The sequence below is a fragment of the Berghia stephanieae genome, chromosome 7 (genome assembly GCF_034508935.2).
Source record: "Berghia stephanieae isolate SIO BIC M18660-M18661 chromosome 7, UCSD_Bste_1.3, whole genome shotgun sequence".
Taxonomy (NCBI): domain Eukaryota; kingdom Metazoa; phylum Mollusca; class Gastropoda; order Nudibranchia; family Aeolidiidae; genus Berghia; species Berghia stephanieae.
Window position 1 is genome coordinate 34,831,465 of NC_088366.1, and position 16,921 is coordinate 34,848,385.

Here is a 16,921-nt window from a genome sequence, read left to right on the forward strand (position 1 = left end):
CGAACCCTGGACCTTCCGATCCGAAGGCGAGTCATACCACTAGACCATGTAGCCAAACAAGGATGGTACTGATCCCCAGTTCAGTAAAGGTTTGTTTTTTTTATTTCGACTACTCTGGTTTCAGTATGGAGGAATGGTCAAATATCGTCATCCATGTGCCCACTGAGTATGAGATGGTATGCAATCACAAGACTAGGCTGACACTGCTCATCTGACCATTATGTATCCTTTAAAAAAATTAGTCCTTTTATTTTATTATCAGTCATGGTGGGTTACAAGTTGTTTTTGTTTTTTTAATTAAGTAATTCATAAATCTCTATCAATCTATATCATGTTCTGGTGAACAGTCTTGGGTTCTACCGTTTTGATTTTTTTTGCTTGTCTTGGGCTCTATATCTAGCCATTGTCAATGTAATCTCCACCAAGCAGTGAATGGGTAGCTGGGTTTGTAAGATTTGACACAATAGATTTTGTGCTATACCAATGTCCTGTCAAAAGGGGTAACAAGCAAATGTTAAGGTCCATTTAACGTTGCAAATACTGAGATAAACTCCAACTCAATTGTCTTATGGCTCGGAAGGGCTATATCTCTGAATATGATCTTAACCGAAAATGTGTTGAAGGGGCCATTCAAAATAAAAAAATTTAATTAAATCATTCCTCCCCATTATAAACCTTTAGTAGCACTTAGCATCTTAGTGTCTTTGCAGGTATAGGCAATAGGATCTGAAACAATTTATAAATTTCCACTTTTGAACAAAGTGGGCTGTGTAAAAACGAATTCCTTGCTGCTCCTTTACCTTAAAGCATATGAGTGAAATTCCTTCGTGATCTTTAGTTGCTATGCCTGTCAAGCTATTGAAATGGATGCATTTTTCTATTATCTTATGATATGAGTCCCAGGTTATTCATTCATCATACAAAGCTTTCACCTTTGTAAATTATGTCAGTTATCATTTATTTTATTAAAAACTAGTCGAATGAACATTTTAGTGCTTCTATTTTTACTAGAATTTTTTTTAAAGTGGTTTTTGCCCCTTTTATCAATCAATGACCATGAAACCGATGACCCATAGCCAATTTAAGTACTTGCCCATTACCCAAGGCAATCAACACCACAAATCCTGAGCATCACTCACAATTTTAATAAAGGTGATTGGAAAATTGCATAGTGACTTCAGGTTTCACAATGCAATTCATACATTGTGGCACTGTCCGATTCAAGCTGCTTGACATTTACTAATGGTAGTTAAGGATCGACTGACCACATAGAGAAATCAACTGCTTGGAATGTATTAAAGAGCATCATAATTACAAAATGTACAACCATCTCAACACAACTCAATGTGAAAAAGGATAAAAAATATTAAGACTAACATCAAAAAGTGCAGCGGTGCAGGTTAGAAAATTGGGGAAATGGAATTTTTTTTATATTTTAGGGAAATGGGGTTTTATGCTTTTCATTACCTTATATTTCTACCATCCCAGTGAATATAAAAATAACAGATTTTAATACTATGATAGAAAACTAAGAATCTTGTCACAAAAAATACAAACAATTACATATGGTTTTGAGGTAAAATACTTTAAAATATATATTTACTCAACATAGAGAAAACCAAAAACATTTTTTTTAATTTTTAAAGTGAGGGGATGCATTTCCAGCATATAACAGCTGGGTAAGACTAATAGAGTCCATCCCAAAGTTATGTGGTAGGCACCAGGACCATCTTTGCAAATGACCTATACAACGTTGCAACAAAGTGGTGAAATTGTTCACAACTATCTATCAAAAGAAAATAGAATTGACATTAAAAAATAAACAATTTAGGGATATTCCTAGAGAAAGGAATTTTTGCTTTGACAAAGAACATCAGGAATACAGTCTGATAAGTTTTGTATCATAGATCATAGGCTGGTCAGTAAGTAGAACTAAAAGATAAAGTATTAACGAGTATACTATAAAAAAGGAGCAACAAAATTTCTAAAAATAGGCACAAACTAATCTTAATAAACTAACGCTATTACAGTGGGCACGGTTTATAAGCACGCCGGCTGCAAGCACGATCCATGCATAAGTAAACTCAGGGTGTGAAACAGAATTGTTACTATAAAAATGTACCCCTTTATAAACTCTTACAATGTGAGGTATGAAAACAAGGTTCATACCTGTACTCTTAGTCTGTGACTCTCTTAATGTCTGTTGACAAATCTATTTTGTGCTACATACCCAGAACCAGGTCACAGAAATAAAGGATCACATAAACAAGGCATCTAATAATCAAAAGTCAAACAAGCTTCTTTACCCCTTGTCCCACACCTATGATGTAATAATGTTGCATAATGTGGCAGAAAATAAAAGGTTTGTTTACCCTGAAGAAAATTAAATGAAAAGGAAATAAAAGCTAAAAATCACTTTTTAATGGACCAATGGCAGTTCCAAGCCTGCAATCTGGTGCATAACATTATGTATGCATTTGGAAACGGAGAGGAAAAAGTTATTTTACTGCAATATAAGCATTGCACATAGACTTAGCAAAAAAATCTGAATCCGCTTATAAGCAAACTGTGCTGTGATTCCTGAGGGCCATGCTTATAAACCAAGACCACTGTCATATTGATAGAGGGACCCAATAGCTCAACGGGTAGAGTACTCGACTAATATGCCTATAGACTGGTTTCATACTTTGATGGTGCAATGGGTTTTTTGTGTGGCTCAGTGGCTCAGTGGTATGGTGACTCATCTTGTCGCAAAAGTAAAGCAATGTTAGACCTGGTCAGTGACCTGATGGGTGACAATGAACGTGGCAAATTCTGGTCCCAACATTGTGTCCTTGGGTAAGGCACTTGAACATTAACCCATTCAACACAGGTGTGAATGGGTACACTTACATAGGCAGTCACAGATACTGTAAGAGTGATAGTACAAAAATAACCCCTAAAAGGCCACTGGTACTGGAAATATGGTTTCATAAGGTCTGCTGGGGGAATAAATGAAATATTGTGAAGTGCACTGAGTAAAGTAAATCTGTGGAAATGCGTTATATAAATTTGTCATATTTATCTTTTTTATTACTTTTTTAAACTCACCCATATATCAGTCTAGCAATGATTGAGCAGCTGGGTCTATTTGGATTGGTGGAAAGTATTTTGCTATAGACCACATTAGGGGATGACCAGTTTGTTAGTGTCCATCAACTGTTACATAGATAAACTCATATTCCATGAGCCCATTGCATCCATACTACTGTATTAAAAAGTTTTATTTATTAAATCTTATACTGTCATGACAAGCCCTTCAATATAGAAGTCTTATAGTTGTGTCTAGCGGCCTGCATGCATTATATTATTTTAACAACATCACTTTGAAAGAAAACAGTTTTAAAGAACAAATTCACAAAAACAACATGCTCCACTTAGCAACACATACGTAGTAAAGCCAATATTAAATGTACTTACAGCAGAGGGAGCCAAAAGTAACACATGTCCATCCCTGATATCTTTCCGATTCTAGCAGACAAAAATAAAAAACAGAAATTGTCAAAGATTGCTCTCATGGGTGCCAGCAGGAAGAAGTGCTGAAACATGAAATTAAAATCTCGACACTTTGCCAAACCTGAAAATGTTCCTACTGAAAATGCGGCCTAAACTTTATTCTTATTTCATCACCGTTTTTATAACATTATTAAATGATTACACAGCAAACATATTGACACAATGAGGAAATTAATTTGATTTTAAAACCAACTTATAATATAGTGAAATACTCACAGTGCAGTTGTCTCTCTCTAGGGGAGCCAAAGAACTGAGAGAGACAGAGAGTACCAAAACCCTGAAACCGGAGGTATTTGACTTCGAGATATCGCGAAACCAGAATTCCGGCATGAACCGGAAAACTGGCACCCATGATGGCTCTTTCAATCCTTTCTTTTAAAAATATAGCCTTATGGAGAACATTGTGCCATTTGAGTCAATAAAAAAAATGATACGGCGCACAACTCTACTGAAAGATTTGAAAATTAGAAATGTATTTTTTCCAGATAGATAAACAGATAACTTGATTTCCTTTTATAATTTAAAGTCAGTTTGAAAGTTTGTTGAGTCAAACAGATATCATAAAAAATGTACCGATGACACTAACACTCTCAAAAACAACCAATCTCGACACTGTAAAAAGTTGTCAGTTTGGCGTTTTTACGTAAATCACTGCATTCGAAATTCGAAATTATTTTCACTTAATTACTTTAAGGATTTCAAATCTACACTAAGTTTTCAACAGTTTTCATCTATTTATGACATCAAGTATTATTATTGCCCCTTTGATGCTTTCAATGGAATGGTTTCGGGTGGATAATACCCAGGTTTAACTTAAGGCCACACCCTCAACTCTATCTGTCCAGTATAAACATCAAGTACAGAAATTCCTGAGCGAGGAGGGGGTGGGGGGGGGGGGGGGGGGAGTGTTTGCTAGGAACTGTCCGATTGGCTTTTTTCAGCAAATCGTGGCATTCATAATGATATTATTCACTTGATCACATTAAGGTATTTGGATTTACAGAAATTTTAAACAAGTTTCATCGATTAACAACATCAACTAATATTACTGCTAATATTACTGTCGTTTTTATGCCATCGATGTGATAAATATTGCCCTGGGAAATATTAAGTTAAACGTTATCAGCAAACTGTCAATTGTATCTGTCTAGCTTCTAGCCCGAACAAACCAAAAGTAGACATATTATGATGGAATACTTGATACTGTTCGCGTCTGCTTCAGATTTTCATTTCACCTCAAGATTAAAGTGGTCAAAACACCCATTTTCTTTCATGTAAGTAAAGATCAGTGTATATTACTTAGTTTTGAATTATGGGCAAACTCTCAATCAAACATGATCACCAAAGTACTGTACTGTAAGGTAAGTTCTCGATCCCAGGATAGTCTTTCAACTCTGCTCACATCTGCTACTTCAGGTATATTTTTGCAGTTGATTTTCTTACCACAACCTGTTTTCACAGACGGACAACTGTATGTTGCTGTGTCACGGGTCAGAGGCTATAGCGGCTTACACTTCATATTGGGCCACACAGAAAAATCAACAGAGGATGTACCAAGTTACACAGACAACGCTGTTTACCAATCTGCCCTCATTAAATGATAGTGAGTACAATATTGAATGAAAATAGTTCTTTCCCTGCAAAAGTGCGGGCTTTTTACTAGTGTCATTAAATTATATTAATCTGTTCACTTTGTCTTTTATCCTAATGAGCTTTCTACACTCTACTTGTTTAGAACATATTCTAAAACTATTTGTTTTTGCAATGGAATAATTGTACGGCTATGTGGTCTACTGGTATGATTATCGCCTTCTGACCAGAAGGTCCAGGGTTCGAGTTTCACTCATTTGTTTAATAAATGTTCTTAACTTTTAACAATTTGGTTTGTTGATTCTTGAATAACATGTCTTATCAGTTAATGATCTAAGAACACAACAGTTGAGTCCCTGGAAAAGGCTCATTACCCAAATTATCTCATCGTACTCAGATGTAAAATGTGTACCTGGCCACAGCATTGTCTCTGTTGGAAAAAAAAAAGTAATATTGTCTGACAGGCCTCATCTAACATAAGTTTTGCTGTTAGCTTGGGACCCTTGTAAAGCGCTTTGAGTGCAATCAGTGGTTATCGCCCTATATAAATCCTTTTTTTTTCCCCTCTCTTAATTCAAAAGTCAGTATCAAAATACATGTGCATAAAATTTAATCGTATTTCTGAAACCAATGATCCTAATCTAAAATTCTACACTAATGAAAATGGCAGTTGCATAAATATGGCATATGAACCGTATTACATATTTCAAATTCAGTACGCCTATTGAAATCTAAGATAGCATCTAAAGAGTAGTGTAATAATTGCATTGCAAAGTTTAAAGAGATCCATATCTAAATTGTGAATGTTGGTTTTACCTTCTCTGTAATATACAACTTCATTGACTGATCATTGAAACGTAGGGCATAGTCAGAGTGATCTTGTAAACTCCATCTGGATTGGACAGGATTGAATGATTTCATAACATTTACAATTAGCTGAAAAACATATATAGACAGCTTGTGGTATGAAAATATACTATATATAGAAAAGGAAAAAATTATTGAGGTGCATAAAACACTTCTTTGACACTTCCTTCCTACAGCAATAACTTTCAAAATGTAATTTTTTCATTAAAAGTAGGAGTCTGCAGTGAAATTTCTGGAAATCCCCTCAAATGCTTGCTCTAATATTTGATTTATTATTGATCAGGATAAAATTAGCACATATATAGAGTATAGGTAGGTTGAGAAAATTTTCTAAAAGAACATGGCATTACCAATTTACAAAATTATATATTAAGTAAAGTGGATGGTGCATTGTCATACAATATTACAATACAATATTATATCTCACTTTGCGCAAATATCAGCAATGATACTGTCCAATGTGCGTTTCTGTAAAGAAAGGAAAAAGAAGAAATGTATGTATATGAAAATTATAGTAGTTTTCAACTACAAAGAACTTTAAATTTCAAAAAATAAAATAATCAAACAAAACAAAACAATTATGTTGTTCTTTCTGTTTTTATGATTTAAGATTTATATTTATAAAATATTGAATCAAAAATAACAAACAACCTTATATTTATTCAGAATGAATGAACAAAGTATCAGTAAACAATTTTAGGCAGGCAAACAATCAGACGTCAATGGTTCTTTAAAAATGTCATTACCTTTATGAGCAGCATGACAAGTTAGTCTGGCTCAGATTTATGAAACTTAAAACTTAACTCAGATTTGACTGTTTGGCATGGAAAAATGGACTAGAAACTGTTTTAAACAACGTGTGAGACGTGGAATTTATTATTTTTTTAAATACTACATTTGATGCAATGCACTGATCAGAGTCTCGTTGTTCATCACATCACTTCCACTCATTACAGAGTGGAGAGTGGGGGAGACAGAGCATCTTAATGATTATAAAGACTAGAAAGATTTTGCATTACTTTCTCACACAAAAATGTCTTACGTCTGCCTTGGACACATTAGATTCATAGGGGAAAAAATTGAAAACTTCTACCAAACAAAGCAAACAAATAACAGAATATTGATATAAATGTCTATCAGGACAGCAGTCTATTTATAAAAAGGAGAAAAAATACAAACAAAAATTATATGGGCCCTACCTGTTCCAGACTTCAATTTATGTTTGATCTTTAAAATTCATAATGTACAAATTCCACTGAACTTCCATCATCATCATTGCCTTTTTCACCCTGGGTCAGGGTATAGGCCACAGACAAACAGTTTCCATCCTTCTCTATCCTGAGCCAACTTTTTTATCTCATTCCAGGTCTTACCACTTCTCTGTATATCAGCTTCTTTAATTCTTCTCCATGTTCCTCGTGGCCTTCCCCTTGATCTTCTGCCCTGAGGGTTCCAGTCCAATACTTTCTTTGTTATAGTTGAGTCATTCTTTCTAAGCGTGTGTCCAATCCACCTCCATCGTCTTCTTCCTATATCCTCTCCTACTGGTTTCTGCTGTGTTCTTTTCCATACTTCTTCATTTTTTATTCTATCCATCCATTTTATCTGAGTAGCTTACGCATGCACCTGTTTACAAAAATCTGTACCCTCCTTATACATGCCTGTGATGCGTTCCAAGTTTCACATCCATACAGTAGGACAGACTTCACGTTTGAGTTGAAAAGTCTTAGCTTTAGTTGAAGGGAGATATCTTTAGTTCTCCAAACTCTGTTCAAAGATGTGAATGCAGCCTGTGCCTTTCCTATTCGTGCTTTCACCTCTGCTTCCGTGCCTCCATCCTTGTCAATTATACTTCCGAGATAGCAGAAAGTGTCTATATCTTCGAGTTCCTGATCTTTTACTTTGATCTGCTCCCTTTGACGCGTACCTATCCTCAGGACCTTTGACTTTACAGGGTGTATTCTTAGACCAATTGATTCCGAGAGGCTGTTTATAATTGTGGTTTTTGCTTGCATCTGGTCCTGGGTGTGGGACAAAAGAGCCAGATCATCTGCAAAATCCAGATCATCCAACTGTGTCCAGGGGGTCCACTGTATCCCATTTCTTCTCCCTTTGGAGGTTTCCTTCATTAGCCAATCAATGGCAAGGATGAACAGGAATGGAGAGAGCAAGCATCCCTGCTTGACACCAGTCTTAATTTCAAAGCTGTCAGTCAGCTGATCTTCATGTACAACCCTGCAACTTGATCCTTCATACATTTCCTTAATGAGGTTTACTATCTTTTCAGGGAGTCCATAATGTGCCAGAATTTTCCACAATGTTGCTCTGTCAATACTGTCGAAAGCCTTCTCGTAATCCAGAAAGTTGACAATAAGAGGAGAGTTCCATTCTATAGACTGTTCCACTATGACTCGCAGAGAGGCAATCTGGTCGGTGGTTGAACGGTTTTTTCCGAAAACCTGCCTGTTCGTCCCGCAGTTTAGCATCTGTTGCATTCTTAATTCTCTCTAAAATAATACGGTTGAAAACCTTTCCTGGGATAGAAAGAAGAGTGATGCCTCGATAATTATTACAGTTACTGAGGTCCCCTTTCTTTGGAAGCTTGATAAGATGTCCTTCCTTCCAATCCTTTGGGAATATCCCGTCATTCCAGATTCTCTCAAATAGTGGGTGCAGGGCCTCAGCATTTCTTTCCGCATCAACTTTTAGAGCCTCCGGTGGAATCTGGTCTGGTCCAGCAGCTTTCCCCCTTTTCATCTTGTTAATGGCACCCACAATCTCTGCTATCGATGGTGGATCACAGCTAATTGGTAGCTCATTCCTTGCAGGCAAAATTTCTGGCTGGTTGTCTGGTGGTGGTCTGTTCAGAAGGCAGTTGAAATGTTCCCTCCATCGTTCAGATTGAGCCTCTTTTCCAAAAATAGTTTTCCCATCTTTGTCTTTGACTGGTACCTCTGGTTTCCCATATTTTCCAGCAAGTGTCTTGGTAGTTTGATAAAGGATCCTCATGTGTCCTCCAGTCGCTGCTGCTTCTGCTTTCTCTGCAAATCTGTTCATGAATGCTTCCTTGTCTTTCTTCACAGATCTTTTGACTTCCTTAGCTATGGCTCGATACTGCTCTTGTGCATCCAGTCTTGAAGCCCTTGTTCGGCTTGCATTCACTTGTTCCTTCCTTGTTCTCCTCTTTTCAATAAGGTCCAAGGTGGTTGGACTTATCCATTCTTTATGTTCCGATTTCTTTACCCCCAATACCTCGTGGCAAGTTGTTATGTAAACTTCCTTGATCTTTGCCCAATGTGACTCTACATCTATGTCCTCCTCGAGCTCAGTAAGAGGTTGGAATCTATTACTCAATTATAGTTTGAATTCCTCATTCTTTTCCCCATCAAGTGCATTCACCTCGAATTTTCTTCTTGTATGTGATCTGGCCCCGTGTTTTCTGAGTCGGAGCTTAAGCTTTGCCAATAGCAGGTGGTGGTCTGATCCAACATCTGCCCCTCTCCGCACTGTCACATCTTCCAATGAACGTCTGAATCTACGAGAGATACAAAAATGATCAATCTGATTCTCTGTCACACCATCTGGTGAGACCCAAGTTGCTTTGTGGATCCTCTTATGGGGGAACACTGATCCTCCAATCACCAAACTGTTGAATGCACAGAAATTTGCAAATCTCTCACCATTATCATTCATTTCTCCCATGCCATGACGTCCCATGATACCTTCATAGCCTACGTTATCCTGTCCCACTTTTGCATTAGCATCTCCCATCAATATGTTGATGTCTTTCCTTGGCAACTTGTCAATGACTTGTTGTAGCAGACCATAAAATGTATCTTTGTCCTCATCTGTTGCATCATTTGTTGGGGCATAGATCTGTACAATGTTCATGCTGATCTTCTTACTCCGTGTTGTAAAGGACGCCATGATGATCCTTTCTCCGCATTGTTCCCATCCTCTCAGTGACTTCTGGGCAAACTTGCTTAGAATTATTCCTACTCCCTGTGTATGAATCCCGTCCCCTCTCCCTGAATATAAAATCTTCTCCCCAGACTTGAGGTGTTTCTGTCCGGATTGTATCCAGTGGGTTTCGCTTACTCCAAGTATATGCAGCCTGTATCTTCTCATCTCAGTCACAACTTGAGAGCTTTTTCCTGCTTCATACATGGTGCGAACGTTCCACGACGCAATTCGAAGCTGCTTGTTTGGCGAAGACGTCATCGGGTCAGCAGAGTCCTTTCGGCTTTGTCTGTTGTCCTTCATAAATTCTGTAATTCCAGAAACTCTTTCGGTCGCCCAAGCTAAAAAAAGGATTTGGTTTGTCTGTCTGTGTTTCTGTAACGGTTTGAGTTTAACGGAAAGGGGTGTTAACCCTTTGCCAACCCCCAACCTGGAGGACCAGGTGACTCAAAGATGGGGGAATCACACACCATTAGTCGCCTTTTACGACACGCTGGCTTGGCGTTGGGCTATTCTTGACCCTCTCAGTTGAGGGACCCCGGACACCACACGGGGAACTGAACTTCCAACCTTGATTAAATATAAAATTAAAACAAGATTGAACAACTATCCTGCCCTGCTACTCAACTGACAGTGTAACTTGATATGTGGTATGGTATAATACACCAGACCACAAGTCGGAATTTCAGTAAATTTTATTTCAAGGCCTTCAAGTTTTACCGGGTCCATTTGAAAGGAGAAGATAAGACATTTAAAAGAGAAAAGAGCGGTATAACCTTCATTTCCTAAGTAATTAAAGTTTAATATCTTTAATGAAAAGAAAAATATTTTTACTTGATCAAATTCGAAGAGCTGCCCATCTTTATTGCTGTCTGCCAAAGTGACAGCCACTTTCTTGACATTTGCATCAAGATTTCTGAAATTTCTTGGTGTAGTGGGAAGTGTGCGGGCAACAACGGCACCTACAATACTGTTGGATCTGTCCCCTAAAGGCATGATGAGGACTCAAATGTTTTAAATATTAAATAACCACAGATGAAAAATTTAACTCAGGCCCTTCACATCAGCAGTATCGTTTATAAATCAAAAACTAAGCAGTCTGTTCCTTATTATCACAAATTATTAACTCATAGCAGTAGCAGTCAGCATATTCTTAGACTTTCTGTAACAGTTCCATCATATCTAATGTTATAGCTTGTCAAATTTTATCTGAAAATGAAAATGAAAAAAGGAAATTAAAATGAAATTATGAATTATAACTAATACATATATAAAATGACGTTATAAGGATTTAGTTTTGATTAGTTTCTTTTGGTCAAATAATAAAGAATAATCTTAAAATCAATGGTATAGCACAAACTAATTGCTGGGATAGCTTCCAATGTCAAAAAAAGTTTGGAAAGAGTTTTAACATTGTCCACATTCTTTTTCATCACTTTGAGAAGTCATTTCTTTTCTTTTTGTTCAGGGTGGCCTCGCAGTTTTCAGTCACTGTCAATTTTTTACCAACAGAAACTGATAAAACCAAGGTCATTTTATAACATAATTACCTTTTTGAATTAATTAATATCAATGTCTTTTTGCACGAAACTGTTATGAAAATGAACTTTTAACAAAGTCCCATATATATTTTGTTTTTTTTATTCAACATTTCTACATTGTCACGTAGATCTAATGCCATCTGAGTTCAGAAATGCATAAATGCAGGAAAAGAAATTGTCATCGATAAGTTTTTACACCATGTTCACGATGAGGAAAAATGAAAGAAAAAGTCTCTACTGAAGTGGGCATTCTCCAAATTATACAAATAGGTGGTTTTAAATGCAATAACGGCATCTCCAGAATAGTCCCGTGAATAGAAAACAAAGTTAACAATGAACAGATTAGCAATAAATAATCTATCATTTTTTAAATAAGGATTGTTTATTGATGTTTACTTTGTAATAAATATCCATATGAATCAAGTGGTGAGAAGTAAGAGTCTAGAGAATGAATGCTAACAGGTTTTAGTTTTATACCTATTGTCACAAACTCACAAGAATAAATAACATACATCAGTCAACAAACTCACGGGGCTATCTGGGTTTCCCCAAAACTTTTAAAGATTTGAGATTTGCACCAATTCCAGCATCATTCCTATGCTCTACATCCAACGAAATCGTACAAAAACCCTGTTATAAAGTTATATGTTTGTTGGTGTTGTGCTAAAAATTGACCATCCAACATTACAAATTACAACTAAACTTAAACTAAAACTAAACGGGACTTCCAAAACTAAAACCCTTTTTTAACTTTAACAACTCATATATAACTATAACATTATATATTGCTAAACAACAAACGATAAGACAATGAACAGAGCAATAAATATGTCCCCTGCATAGCAAACAGGTCTGCTGGTTACAAGTAGAAGCTAGACGTCGGGGGAAGTGTTGTTGACAGACAATCTAGAATTCTCTCCTCTGCGTCACGGGAGAGCTAAGTTGTACCTAGATATTACTATTACAAATTACAAGGAATACATTTTATAGTGTAAGTCACATTGTCAAGATTTAATATACAAAAGTTTCTGGTCAGCTTTGATCAATTAATTAATCATAATAATAAGAAAAAAAATCTAGAAGATAAACCCTATCAAACGAACACTGAGTCATTGAGAGCTCAGCAGTGGCATAACTTATGGTTTTTCTTATGCCTTATGCCATAAGAAAAACCACTTCTTGCCACTTCCCAATGATGAATGAAGGCTTCAATTTTCTTTTCTAATTGATAAATAATAATTCCAACATTGAACATTGCTATGGTTATCATTGAGGGAAAATTTGAAGACACAAAATAATTATATTAGAAAACTAAAGTAAATGATACATTGCATTCGTTATTTTCGAAGTAAATACATTTTCCAGTTGTCAACAAGGAAATAGATCGCACAAAGATGTACTCGCATTCGTAACTGCTTAAACTGTATCGTAGCCACGGGGTAAAAATCAGAAGGACTAGAACTTGGACTCCCACAGTAAAGAGTTCCGAAAAAGTGGCCCCTCGCATGGTACGCACAGCCGTGATGAAGAGTTAAGAAAGCAGAGGGCGTGCCCTAGTAGAGAAAAGTGGGTGGAGCAGGCACTTATGTTGGTATGTTGGTAACAACAAGAGATGAAGTGAGTAGAAAAGTGCCGCAAAAAAAATTTATTCTCTATTGTCTTCTGGCACTTTTCTTCTCACTTCATCTCTTGTTGTTACCAACATAAGTGTCTGCTCCACCCACTTTTCTGAATTAAAAATTCACCCCATATACCGGAGCATACTCAATGTCTCAATTGTTTCTATGTTATATGTTTGTGTTGAGAATATTGGCTATTAATTAAGCTTAACTGCTGGCCAGGTAACTTTGCGATGGTTGTGTGTGTGTGTGTGTGTGTGTGTGTGTGTGTGTGTGTGTGTGTGTGTGTACCCGCTACCTCCAGTAGTCGGTGAGAGAAGGCACTAATAATGAATGACCTGAGTTTGATACGAATTAATTTTTTTTGATTCGTGGATAGCTCATACGGTAGAGTCACGCTCTCACCCGCCAGGCGGAGTTGTCGTACCAATAAGATCGCAGGTTCAAACCCCATCACAGCCGAAAAAAAAAATTCTCTATTGTCTTCTGGCACTTTTCTCCTCACTTCATCTCTTGTTGTTACCAACATAAGTGCCTGCTCCACCCACTTTTCTGAAGTAAAAATGTTGCTCTATTGAAGCCACCAAAAGAAAGGCAGTCCGCTATCTTGTTTTGATGAAATATCGTTCGGTTAAACCCATGGCCTACTAAAAGAGTCATATAGATCTAGTACTATAGTTACGTCATGGTTAAACCCAAAAGTTTTTAAACTTCCCTTGTGAGCTGTTTCACGTTTGGTGGGGGGGGGGGGGGGGGGGGGGGGGAGGGGGAAACACCTAACAAAAATAGAAGAAAGAAAAACATCCTCTTCATTTAATATAAATTCATTTGACGTAACGGAACAACAGAGTAGTCCTTTAGAGCTATATATATATAAATATTTATATATATATATAAATATATATATATATATATATATATATATATATATATGTCATATCAAGACAGAGTTTACTCAGTTTCTGTCGCGTTTAGCCGATGATAACTCGATTTCGGTCCTGGGTTCGAGCCTCGCTCGGCGCATAGTTCAGTCATTGGAAAAGGCTCTTTACTCATATTCTCTCATCGTACTCGGGTGTAATATGAGTACCTGGCGTTAACAGCGTTGTCTCTGTCGGAAAAAATTGTAGGCCTACATGTTACGTGTTGCTGTTGGTCAAAGACCTTTGTAAAATGCTTTGAGGATGTTTAGTGGATATTTTTCTATATAAAAGTTCAAGTTTAACAGTCTGGGGCGCGGGTCAATCGCTAACGACTTTCCGTCATATCTTATATTATTCAGCTACCCATCACTGTTCGGTGGACAGAAAGAAAGATAAGATTGCAAAACGGCTCTATTTAAACCGTTTATTTATTTATTGTTGTTGTTGTTGTTGTTATTATTATTATTATTATTATTATTATTATTATTATTATTATTATTATTATTATTATTATTATTATTATATTTCTTACACTCATTAATACTCAAAGCTCCCTGACTTCACTGAGGTCTCAGGTTTGAGAGTTTTTGACAAGATGGGGGGTTATTTTAATCGATTGATATTTGAAGGACAAACGTTCTGGGAAAAATTCTAGATAATATACGTCTTTTGTTTTGTTTTTGTTTTTTTGTTTGTTTGTTTTTTTGTTTTTTTTTGCTTGTTTGTTTGTTTTGTTTGTTTTCTTTTGTTTTTTGTTTTTTTTTATTTGTTATTTTTTTGTATTGTGTGTGTGTGGGGGGGGGGGGGATTTCAGAGTAAAGCAGCACTATGATTATGACGTATTTTCTTGTAAACAAGGGCAGTCTCAAGTTATTTTTGACAAATTACACACAGGCAAGACGATATCGGCTAGTTTGAATACCGTCCGATTCACAGGCTTATGATAGGTCTATGCATTGATATTGACACTATGGTGCCTCGTACATATTCCTAATGCCCGTTTGTTTGTTTGTTTTTTTTAATCATGTTTGTGTCTGTTTTAGGATGTCAAGGAATGTTTGTTGGCTTTTACTTGTTTTTCGTTTTTGTTGTTTTTGTTTGTTTTGTTTTGTTTTTGTTTTGTTTTTGTTTTGTTTTTGTTTTTGTTTTTTGGATTGGGGGGGGGGGTTGCGTTTGTATTTGGTGGTTTTTTTTGTTTTTTTTTTTTGTTTTTTTTTTTTTTAATGTCACCTCTGCTTTCGTCTTATCAGATGTTTCGGACTTTGTGTTATATAGGGTAACTGCATTTTCCGCTTATGACTCTTTTTAAAGAGATTAAAATGGAAAATTGAATACGGGATTTTATAATCAGTGATTTAAAAGCCTACGGGTATTAGTAAATATTAACAATAAGTAGACAACAAGAAAACCAGACTCAGCTGAACATTTACGGGAACACTAGAAGATCTCAACTTTGCAGACGACATTGTACTTCTCGCCCACAATTTCACAGACGTACACTCCAAAACACAAATGGTTGCCAACAATGCTGAGGACAAATTCTAATTGAACATAAAAGCAACTAAGGCAATTGCGGATGTGAATCATTTCACCTATCTAGGCAGCATGATTAGTCAAAATGGAAATTCCGACGACCAAAGAAGACCTTTGGAATGCTCAGAAATATCTGGAAATCAAGGAAAATCACCACCAAAACAAAGCTACGTCTCTTCAAAACAAATGTTCTATCTGTTCTCCTTTGTGGGTCTGAATCAACAAGCTAAATGCATTCCAAAACAAATGTCAAAGAAGGATCCTGAGGATATTCTGGCCAAAAGTAATTTCAAACAAAGAACTGGCTAAATGCACTGAAATTGAACCAGTGTCTGAGACTGTAAAGAGGAGAAGGTGGAAATGGACCGGACATGTCCTCAGAATGGATCCGAGTGCGATTCCCAGGATAGCTCTCAGGTGGTACCCCCCCCCCCCTCCCTCCCGGGAACGAGAAGAAGGGATCGCCCGCTGGAGACGCAGGAGCATCAAAAGAGAAATTAAAGCTTAGTGGTTGGTCTTGGGGACAGTTGACAAAAATGGCCTCCAACCGAAAAAGATGGCGTTCCACCGTGTCAGCCTTATATGCTGATCAATCACCGAGAGGATAAGTAAGTAAAAATATGAACACATACCGCCTAACACAAAAAGGTATAACGGAATGTATGTAAAAATAAGAACATTGTACCTAGTCAATTTGTGACTCAAGGCAGTATCATTTCTGGCTTAAAATAAAATTTTACCCTGAACTTAGATAGGCCTAACAAGGATATCATCGTTGAACAGAGCTAGTATTATTTCATCAACGGACTTTAGTTTCCAAATTCTGATCATTTCGACTTTAAACACAATTTTCTTCGCCCTAATCATTTCGACATATCGAATGGACGCGGCTATGGCCGACTAGAGTAATATAGTTACGTCATGGACGCGGCGAATCACATTCACTATCTCCTTCCCTCCGGGGAGGGGGGGGTGGGGGTGAACCAGATAACGAAAAGTGATAGTTAAAATATTTGAAGATATCATTTTTTTTTAAATTAAAAAAATGATATTCGGTTTTACTGAGGAAACAAAAATCCTTGTCAGAAGTTCCATATTTCTGACTATAGTATCCATACTGACAATCAATCCGTCCCGACATAAAACCGTTTTGAGGTGATGGGTCATATTTAAACTTCCATAAGATAGTCCATAATATTACTTTGTGCGCTTCCCCCAGCGCTCTGGTTCCCCCCCCCACGCTTTTATTAGATACGATTTTATAATTCTACGAAGATTATAAATAGCACGAACATCCGTTACACGGAAGGATCTTGTCAATCCTCCATTCAGA

At 36.7% G+C, this 16,921-nt stretch overlaps 1 protein-coding gene across 2 annotated transcripts in view; it reads right to left on the bottom strand.

Annotated features, from left to right (window-relative positions):
- The window catches only part of LOC144977147 (engulfment and cell motility protein 1-like), a 38,958-nt gene extending 26,013 nt beyond the window's left edge, over nt 1-12,945 (bottom strand). The window contains exons 1-5 of one of the 2 annotated variants that reach the window (XM_078922007.1): nt 12,870-12,945; nt 10,807-11,181; nt 6,440-6,480; nt 5,962-6,037; nt 3,460-3,510 (exon numbers count right to left, since the gene is read on the bottom strand). In XM_078922007.1, the coding sequence (XP_078778133.1) occupies nt 3,460-3,510; nt 5,962-6,037; nt 6,440-6,480; nt 10,807-10,968 (330 nt within the window). In that variant the 5' untranslated portion in view covers nt 10,969-11,181; nt 12,870-12,945. Of the gene's footprint in view, nt 1-3,459; nt 3,511-5,961; nt 6,038-6,439; nt 6,481-10,806; nt 11,182-12,840 lie in introns of both variants that reach the window. The other variant, XM_078922008.1, reaches the window with a different exon arrangement.
- Nucleotides 12,946-16,921: the final 3,976 nt, after the last annotated feature.